Genomic DNA, 10,814 nt, shown 5'->3' on the forward strand with positions numbered 1-10,814 from the left:
AGAACAATTGGAATGCCAACAACAATAACTGAAGCAAATTCAAGAAATTCTAAATAAACGGTAACGTATTCCTTCCCATATGTTTTGACAGGTAGATAAATGTTACTCTCACTTCTGCATATTTTAGCAAAATGATTACTTCGTTCTTTATTGCGTCCACTGCGAGCTATCTAAATGCGATTCTAGCCTAGGTATTCTAGAACCCAAGTTAAAAAAAAAACACTGAAAGCTGTTCATTTTCTCTTTCTAGAGGAGTTATATAATAATTATATATTATATATATATATATATATATATATATATATATATATATATGTGTGTGTGTGTGTGTTTATGTGTGTGTGTGTATGTGTGTGTGTGTTTATACATAAATATGTCTATATATTATTACATATATCATGTTGTCTTCTGCAAAAAACGAAAAAGAATCACATGAAAATAACATTTAAAGAAAATACTCGGAACTTCATTAAATGTAGTTGGCGTATTCTTTAATTTCAGTTAAATTGTGCGTCGTTTTTTATTCTTATAATAAAATGGAGGGAGAATGACGAAGCATCAAACTGCCTCGTTATGCTGTAAAACAACTCGCCGGAAAAATGATTGTCAAAACAAGATTACGCTCATTTCTGTGGCAACAAAAAGGGAGATCTTTTCCGGAGAATAAATGGACACGGTTAGCGGGACAGATGAGGTTCGTTATGGAATTTGGGTATGCAAATGACGGCTAAAAGGAGACGCACAAAGAAAAAGAGAAAATAGGTATAAGGGTGAAAAATATTGATTTGAGGAAGGGTATAGATAATGTTCGGCAAAACGATGTTTGGTTCATAATTAACCGCCTCGAAAAGGAAGCAATATTTGTGTTGAGGGTGACACTTAAAAGAGGACGCTAATGGACTAATTATTCTGCATTTTTATAATTAACTCTCACATTTAACATGTTTGAGATTGCGGCGTAATCTTAGGGCCTGAGATTCTTCAAAAAATGACTCCCCCCCCCCCCCCCCCAGGGGAGGTAGAGTAGCCAGAGCTCCTCATGCACGGTGCACTGTAGGCATTACTTAAGGTTCTTTGTAACGTCCCTTCGGCCCCTAACTGCAACCTCTTTCTTTCCTTTTAATGTACCTCCGTTCATATCAACTTCCTTCCACGCTCTCCGAACAATCGTTTCCTAGTGCACCTGCGAGGTTTTCCCCGTGTTACACCTTAGTAAACCTTTCCTCTCAATGTTCCTTTCAGCACTGAATGACGTCATAGGTCCAAGCGCTTGGCTTCCGGCCTAAATTGTATATTCTATTGAATCTCTTCCATTCATTAAAGGCCTTTCTAATTTCTGTTTTCAGGGACCAAGAGGCAACTCAGAGTTGAGATGGAGATCGAGACGGCGAGTGGATGGGCACTCAAGCACACAGTCATTCCTATGACTGCCACGGTGACCACCGCCTACTTAGCCTTCTTCATCAACATCAGAGGTGGGTAACTGTAAGATCTAATTGCCATAGCAAGTAAGTAGCATTCGTTGATAGCAATGCCAAGTAAGTAGCATTCGTTGATAGCAATGGCAAATAAGTAGTATTCGTTAAGGATTGGTTGCGCCGTAGGGTGGCGCCTTCCAATTCTCAGCAAATCCTTATGGATGAGATTGCTGGCCCGTGCCCATTGACTTCACCACAGCTTATGCTCAGCTTAGCTGGGTGAATTGGTCGGCAGCAGCTTGAGAGCTGAGACCCAACCTCGTGCCTTGCAACGGCACACTACCAATGTCGTTTAATATCCTATTCGATTTAGCTCTGAATCCATACCACACAGCGACAACCTCGAACTTCAAGAATATGATAAAAATTCGCTCTCTCTCTCTCTCTCTCACACACACACACACACACACACACACACACACACACACACACACACACACACACACACATATATATATATATATATATATATATATATATATATATATATAATGTGTGTGTATGTGACACAAGATCTGTCTTTATGCTACAGATGTGACTTTGTTAGAGAGTACTTAAGGGACAACATAAGACCTTTGACTGGAGGGCAGTCTTTGGGCGATTCACCCTTGATCCGGCTCGACCGTGGGACATAAATCCAAATGAAAAAAAGTCGTTCTGGAGTCGGTCAGCTCCCCCTCAAGTTTTCCTTTCACTTTTTCCTCTTGTTCAGCAGGAAATCCTCTATAAATGCTCATTTGAATTTGATGCGTAATCTAATCGGATCTGTTCTGTTTTGAATTTCACCGTCGAGTACTCTGTCAATTCGTACGAATTTCATCAGAACGATATCTATCCATTTATTAAATCATGTATTTTTTTAAATCTGAAGTTCGTGCTCGTCCATTTTAGCTTTTACTCAACTGTACTATGCAGAAGGGGAGCGGTGGTAGGGGACCAGTTCTTAAAATGATTTCGTTTCTCAATTAGGATTATTTTCAATTATGGTTAAAGTTTTATATAAGCTTCAATTTGTATGCAATATTATTTATATGACAATATTATGCAGATTAATCGCCTTTAATTCCAAACGCATGAGCTTCCAATGCAAAAAAAAAAAAAAAAAACAACTATCAATCCATTCCTTTTGGAGACTTTCCGCTTTGCTAAGTATGCCGACGTATATTCATTCAGTATCTACTTTATAAACGCTTTTCCTCGACTCAGGCACGATTAACGTCCCCTCGTTTTTATCAAGAACAATCGAATCGATTCTTATGGCTCACCATTCCAGCGATCCTCTCTGGCTTACTTCCAGTTCCGCGAAGAGATATCGTCTTCGGTCTCGAGATCTGATATCTTTACATGGCAGTCTTCTTTCTCGACGTGCTACGCTGGGACCCGCCTCGATTGCCTCCTCATCTGCTGGAAGGGACATTTTCATCTTTGACGTCGAGGGAGACTCGTCTTGACGTGGGAATAAAAATCTCCCTTCCGTTCCATGTCCTTGCGAGATCCTCTTGCAGCGTCCCTTCGGCCCCTAGCTGCGACCCCTTTCATTCCTTGTGCTGTACCGCCATTCATATTTTCTCTCTCTTCCATCTTGCTATCCACCTTCTCCTAACAATTATTTCAAGATGCAACTCCGACGTATTCCTCCTGCTACACCTTTCAAACCTACCTACTCCCATTTTCCTTTTCAAAGCTGAATGACTTCATAGGTCCCAGTGCTTGGCCTTTGTCCTAAACTTTATACTTCACTCAACTCTAAAGATTCTCTCGTGACTCGTCTTCCTCCGGTAACTAGTTTATTGATTGATTGATAGATTATGTCTAATGAAACCGGCGTTGCAACATCCATGTTATTGACGCCGTAAAAAAATTAAATAAAAAACTACAAATAAGTTTAAAAAGAAAATCACGTAAAAATATCTAAAAATATATTCTCAAATCAAATTTAAGTTTTGTGAGATTTTAACTTACCTCTTTAAATGTAAATAAAAAAAATGTGTTCTGCTACTATCAAGATGAGTAAATGTACCAACTCCTAAACTCAACATATCATAGATAGAATGTGAAGCAAAGCTATCTGTTGACTTTGATGATATCACGTTAACTGCGCATAGTAACCATGACCCAGACTGTCCCCCCCCCCAACCAACCAACCCTCCACCCACCCAGCCTCCCCAAATCAAAAACTGTCTAGTCAGTGCCTCCCTGTTTTACTGCAGGTTGAAAAGATAATGGTCAGATTTGCGTTGTTCCAAAAACACATTGTTCAAATTTCCTTTTCACTCAAGTACAAAGGTTCGTAAGCATCGAGTAGAAGTTGGAAGGCATATATATCACGAATAAGAATGAGATTGGATGTCTGTCTCCTTGACTTAAGGTACAAAGTGTGGCAGATGTCACTTCCAATATACAGTAAGAGCAGCAAAGGATAAAATATGAATGTTGACCTCTTTTCAACTTTGAGTAGAATAAAGGCTGACGTTAGGATCTTGAACCTTCAGAATGACATAACGGCAATAAGGTAATTCTAAACGCCAGCATATCTTCAGCACTGCGACAATAAGTAAAGTTGAATGAAGACTTTCTTTCGTTTAGCTTGGCAACACGCGAAAGTGAAACCGAGTGTCTTGAACGTTGGGAAAAACAAAACAAACTCGGTTTTACTTTTGTGCGTTTCCAAGCTTAAAGAAAGGATGTTTTAATTCAACTTTACTTACTGTCGCGGTGTTGAGGATATGTTGGCGTTTAGAATATCTAAAACATTTTGAGAAATCTTGACTTTTAGTCTTTTTGTCATATTGAACGTTAAAGACGATCCTATTACACTTTTAACTTTTGTTGAGTTACTGCTAATATGCCTAACACTAACTTACGGGCTTGGTATAAGTGTTATAAGGGTACGAATCGAAAGCAAAGTGCTGAACAGTTTTATATAGTATACAATATATATATATATATACATATATATATATATATATATATATATATATATATATATATATATATAAACACGCACACACACATATATTTATATATAGATAGATAGATAGATAAGGATATAGTCTATACATGTGTATATACGTATATACTATATAAAACCGTTCAGCAAGATTTCTCAAACTTTCATACGCACACACACACACACACACACACACACACACACACATACTATATAATATATATATATATATGTGTGTGTGTGTGTGTGTGTGTGTGTGTGTATGTATATGGTCAAATCAAGTTCGTCTCGTGTCTGACCGCATCTTTTTTGAATTTCACATTTCACCTCCAATTTGTCTGTTACATTTCTACGTTCTGATCCGAGAGAGCTCTTTTCATACTTCTGTATGTAAGAAGCGGAACACAGATTACAAAGCTCTTTTCATCCTCCTTCAAAAGAATCATTGTATCGCTTAGGATCTTTGTGAGTAGAATTTCATTGTGCTTTAGCGTACATCGCAAGCAGACAAAACCTCGCCTTAGTTTGATATAATGCTTGTGGCCAAACTGAAAAGCCTAATGCTTTCTCACTCGCTTTTACCATAATGCATAATGCCCCTGCTATATCATGAGAGGCATAATGCATCTCCGAAAGATATTATACTGGACACAAGAAACCCCACATACTACTTAAATAGGGGAAAAAAAAAGTTCATTTTTAGAATTTTGAACAATAGATTTCAACAGTACAGTTTCATAAGCTCTAAAACAAACCAAGCAGTACCAAAAGAATTTCGAAATACAGATTGCAGTACACTACAAAGATTTAGAATTTTTCTTTAGCATTATGGTCTTCTGTTCTTTCTTGTTTTGACATTATCATGCAAAGATGAAGGATATGTCAAATATTACTTGGAGTCACAAGGTTTATCTCATTCTGCTCAAAATTGAGTCTATTTGATGTCTGCATTCATGTGTTTCATATGGATGCGCTGCAGTTCTTTTCATCTTGATAATTATCCCGCGTACCATTTTGATAATAATAATTATAATAATAATAACAGATGACTGCCTGTGCGCTGTCGACACGTTACAGGAATAAACCTAAGACAAATGAAAATCTTTACATGTCCTTAGGAAACTTAATACACCAGCTACATGCTGACGAGAAAAAGATAATAAGAAGAATTGAGAAGATTCTATATAAATTAAATGCCGTTGAAACAGCTATTGTATTCAATAATAATAATAATAATAATAATAATAATAATAATAATAATATAATAATAATAATAATAATAATAATAATAATAATAATAATAATAAAAATAAATTCTATTTCAGTTCAAGGCCACATACATGGAATATACAAAGTATAGACAATAACAAACACAATCTAGATACATGAGATAACATGATAAAAATTATAAATCGACAATTTTCCAAACAGCTAAATCCATAGTCTTTGCACTTAATGTGCAAAGATTACGTTTTTTTTTTTTATGTATCGTCTGTTAAATTGCTCCTAAGTGCTGCCAATGTAATGGGTTTTGTAAATCACTGGGTTCTGTTTTCATCAGCAATTTTCATTCATATTAATAATATATACATCATTGTTCATATTTCTATGAATATAACATTTTTATGTTTTACAGGAGTGGGAGCCCGTATGATCACCTGCATGATGTCAATGGTCACAGCAGCTATCTTCCACGAAAGTGCCTATAGCATAGTGCCTCCTGCTGCTTATACAATGGTAAGGGTCTCATACGAGGCTTTAAACGTAGATGAAAAAATAATAGAAAGGGGCATTTTCAACGAAGATCACCATCATTAATAGTAGTAACAAAACTGTAAAGGCTAGAAACCAGAGTTACGAGTCATGAGTTTTGCATCAAATTTCTGAGTGATACACGGACAAAACGACACACGTCTTAAAACATTCAACTTCCTTTCAGGCGGGGCGAGGGGGGTTGGGGGGGTGGGGGTGGAGGGGAGGCGCTAGTGCCGTCCAGTGCACCTTCGGCCCCTACCTTCAACCCCTTTCGTTCCTTTTACTGTACCTTCTTTCATAATCTCTCTCTTCCATCTTACTTTCCACCCTCCTCTAACAACTGATTCATAGCGCAACTGGCGAGGTTTTCATCCTGTTACACTTTCAAACACTTCATTGTCAATTTCCGTTTCAGTGCTGAATGACCTCATAGGTCCCAATGCACGGCCTTTGGCCTAAATTCTATATTCAATTGAACTTCTCTTCAGGCGCTGGAAGTCTTCACTGGAACCTGCCTCACTTTCATCTTCATCGCAACTGTGGAGAGCGTCGTCGTGGATGTTCTGTCTCACCTGCCCACCAAAGGCCGGCGTTCCACTCCTTCCCCTCATACGTCTTTCGCACTGGAGGTCAGTATGTCTCAAGTATTTTTGGTTATGAAGTGTTAATGCACTCACGAGCTCTCTTGGACGCTCACATTGGTGCACATGCTTGATATATTAGCGCTTTTTTTTTTTTTTTTTTTTTTACAGAGCGATTTCAATTTGCAGGGTCCTTTTTATAAACCGTATTCTCTGATGCACCAGAGAGCTCTCCTGTTCTGACTTCGAGTCAGAACATAATTATTGATGATCTGTCAAATCATATTTGTCTTGCTAAATGGATTCAGGATATTCCAGATTCCTTACTAGCCCTGTTACTAGCTAAACAATGACAAAATATTGACCAAGAATATAAGTATAACATTTGAATTGCAATTCCACTACAATTTTCTTCAGTCTAATTTTGTGTGTTCTGATGTAAATATCAGTATAATTAGTAATCATATCCCATTTCAGTAAAATACGCCCCTGTCACATTTATGAGTGGCTGACTACTGGAGTGTTGTTATTGTTGATGTTTTTTTTTATTCTTTTTTAAATAAAAATAAGCCCCTGTCATATTTATGAGTGGCTGACTACTGAGGTGTGTGTGTGTGTGTTTTTTTTTTTAATAATCTTCATCCCTGGCGATGCCTCCGCTATACATTCCCTTCAAGTTTTCTTTGACCATCAACTCAAGAGTCTCTCCTCTAAAATTCACAGCCCGACCTAACGGACGAGCGCCCTGGGACGCGAGGGCAGGTTGCAGCCCTCTGGTTGGACAGATGTTTCCGTGTTCTGTACCCGGCGGCATTCCTGGCGTTCAACGCGGTCTACTGGGTCCTCTACAATTAAGAAAGCTGTCCAGTTATGTCTTGTTGATTCTCCAATAGTTGTACCTTCCTGGGGCATGCTTCTTTCTCCAGGGGATGAAGCCAAAGAAATAATGGGTACTTGCGTTTTGTTCGTCATGTAACCGTTATACGCCCTTTCAGTATTACTTGCATTATTAATATCACCGTTCACAACAGTTTTGTCTCTGAAACGTACCCCCCTGAGAGAGCATTCAACAGAAATATATTATTTTTATTAATATTATTGGCTGAAAACAGTCAAATTAATCAATGCATAAGTTAAGAAAAAAAACAACGTCATTTTACTCTGAAACAGCATGGTTCCCGATATTAAACTGTAATAATTCTTTTTGCAACTATCCAAGAGTTAAGCATTCTACTTTCTTGATATTCCCATAAACTTAAAAGAAACAATTGCAGTTTATAATCAACCTCAATATGACTGTTTTCAGATGCTTGTCTCTAAACTATTGTTAATATAAGTTACTGTTAGTGTTCTCTATTACTCTCTTGTATCTAATTAAATGAAAAAAACTAATTTTTTAGTTCTCATCTGAAATTTTGTTTAAAAAATACCTTTCACATTGATTTGTTTTCAACGTGACTTTAATTGTTTCTGTAAACCATTTTTATTCGTGCTTACGTGAATATGTATGTGTATATATACTACATATAATTACATATAAATATATTATTTGTCATAAACTAATATATTATACATATATATATATATATCATATATATATATATAATATATATATTTAATAGATATATATATACAATATATATATATATATCTATATATATTATATATACATATATATATATATATATATATATATTTCTAACCTACTTCAGGATTGAACCATAGTTTATCAAATGAAAGGCAAGGGCGTTACCAACTGACCCACACAAGTCATCTATATAGTATATAAATACACACACATATATAAATATATATTTATAATATAATATATACATATATACATGCATATATGTATACATATATTATATGTATATGTGTATATATATATATATATATATATATATATATATATATATATATATATATAAGCTATGTGTGTGACTATATGTGACTGCATGCCCATCTGCTCATTCCAAACGGGAGCAATCAGCCAGTTGCAAATTGGTCCATATCTGCAACTTTCCCATTTGTCTTCACTGGAATGCTACTTTCAAAGAATTTTTTAATACTTTCCCATCGTCGTTCCACTTAAAAACATAAGTGTCTTATTTCCAAAAGCAATTATTTACTGCTTATCCTTATTTGCTAACTTACAACATAAAATTCTCCTCTAGAGAGCTTCAAGGTAGGTAAACTTGTTTATCGAAGGTCTACTTGCGGCCTCTATATCTGTCTTTCATGCTTTAATTTCACATGAGAAATTTAGCAATTGTTTACAGAAAAGGATGAAAAGTAGGTTGTATACACTGTCGAATAAATATCATTTGGTTACTTATGGACCAAAAGGGGGGGAGGGGGGAATGAAAGGAATAGGCGGGGCAGCTAAGCCATTCTTGAAGTTTATTCATTCTCCAAAAAAGTTCAGTTAACCAGACGAATTGCCTTATATCCCCTCGTTGCCTTTCATTTTCCCTCTATGGCTTAAAAAAGGAAAGTAAAGAAATCTATACCCCCAAAGAAACATGATACTAATTACCAAAAAAAAAAAAAAAAAAAAAAAAAAAAAAAAAATCTATACCTCAAAAGAAGCACGAGATTCTTAATATGTATTAAGAAATATTTTGATAAAACTGCAATTCCCGTCTCTTTCCTTTGAGAAAGCTGGACAAGTGGTAATTGAAAACTGTATAAAAATGAGAGGTGAGGTCGTTTGACTCGAAACTTACTCAAGCAGTTGCGTTAACCTGAACGTTTCAGTGGTTATTGGTTAACCAGAAGGAAAATTTTCGAAAAAGAGAAAATTTTCTTATGTAATAAATCGTTTGACTCGAAATTTACTGAAGTACTTGCGTTAAAAAGAGCTTTTCAGTGGTTACTGGTTAAACACAAGAAAATATTCGAAAAATTAGAATTTTTTATATGATAATAGAAAAAAATAAAGAGAAACCACTCTGGTATTGGACTTAGCATCTGGTAACGTGGTTTATTATTAATGCTTTGCCAAGAACGGTGGTAACTTTACTATGTATTTTAATAACGACGTCCTGCTCGGTAACTTTTCTTGGCAAAGAAACATGATTGAAGTCAACAAGTTTATTCAATTTCATAGCTATACTCAATTCAGAAACTTTGTGCTATAAAGTGGCATTTTTTTCAGACACACCGTTCTATAAGGTTCATGTTTATGATATAATATTGTCTACTCGAGTCAACAGTTTTGACAAGTTCCCGCGGTTGATGTTTCCGCAGAAATCATGAACTTCATTCAGAAGCTTTAACCAGGTGAGCCAATTTGTTAATGTTATTGAATGTGCATTGACGAATATCTCTGAAATTTTCTATCTCAATGAAATCACTGGGATTTTTCAACATACAGGACCAAAGTTTGAAGGTTTAAATGAAAATACGATTACCCATTAAATAACATTATAAACTGTAAAAAGCTAACTCAATTAAATTTTAGCTTAGAAGCACTCTCAAGTTAGGAAGTTTGGCAGAAGTCCACAGTGTCAGGTTTGATTGATTGATTGATTATGTCTGTTAAAAATTGGCGTCACGACATCTAGGTTATTGACACTGAAATAAATCTAGATAGGAAAAAAAAGTAAATCTAAAATTAATTTCACATAAAAATCTAAAAATATATTTATATAAATATATTTGCTCAAATATATAAATTCTTACATAGATATTCTATATATAATTTAAACTTTGTTGAGGAGGCCGGCTCCCACATAAAGATATATAACTGCTCTATATTACAATCCTTTCCAAGAATTGTAGACAGGATAAAATTACCTTCTCTATCACGTCCCCAAGACAGGAACCTATGTCTCAAATTCCCAAGTCTGGGACATTCAACCAGGAAATGTCTCACAGTCAAGGGTACAGTACAGTCATCGCAAAATGGAGGAGTTTCACGGGACAACAAGAACCCATGAGTGAGTCTTGTATGTCAAATCCTCAATCTGCACAACATCGTTCCTGTCTCCTTGGCATATACGGATATGACCAAGGAGACACTGATGACGTGATATTGCGCATTTTCTG

The 10,814-nt window shown here is 35.9% G+C and overlaps 1 protein-coding gene across 1 annotated transcript in view; it reads left to right on the forward strand.

The window, feature by feature from the left end:
* Nucleotides 1-8,177, forward strand: part of LOC135206198 (glycine receptor subunit alpha-3-like) — a 103,564-nt gene extending 95,387 nt beyond the window's left edge. The window contains exons 8-11 of the mRNA XM_064237530.1: nucleotides 1,347-1,475; nucleotides 6,065-6,165; nucleotides 6,672-6,812; nucleotides 7,488-8,177. Coding sequence (XP_064093600.1) covers nucleotides 1,347-1,475; nucleotides 6,065-6,165; nucleotides 6,672-6,812; nucleotides 7,488-7,619 — 503 coding nt within the window. The 3' untranslated portion in view covers nucleotides 7,620-8,177. The remainder of the gene's footprint in view (nucleotides 1-1,346; nucleotides 1,476-6,064; nucleotides 6,166-6,671; nucleotides 6,813-7,487) is intronic.
* The last annotated feature ends 2,637 nt before the right edge of the window (nucleotides 8,178-10,814 follow it).

This window comes from Macrobrachium nipponense, chromosome 29 (assembly GCF_015104395.2).
Source record: "Macrobrachium nipponense isolate FS-2020 chromosome 29, ASM1510439v2, whole genome shotgun sequence".
Taxonomy (NCBI): Eukaryota; Metazoa; Arthropoda; class Malacostraca; order Decapoda; family Palaemonidae; genus Macrobrachium; species Macrobrachium nipponense.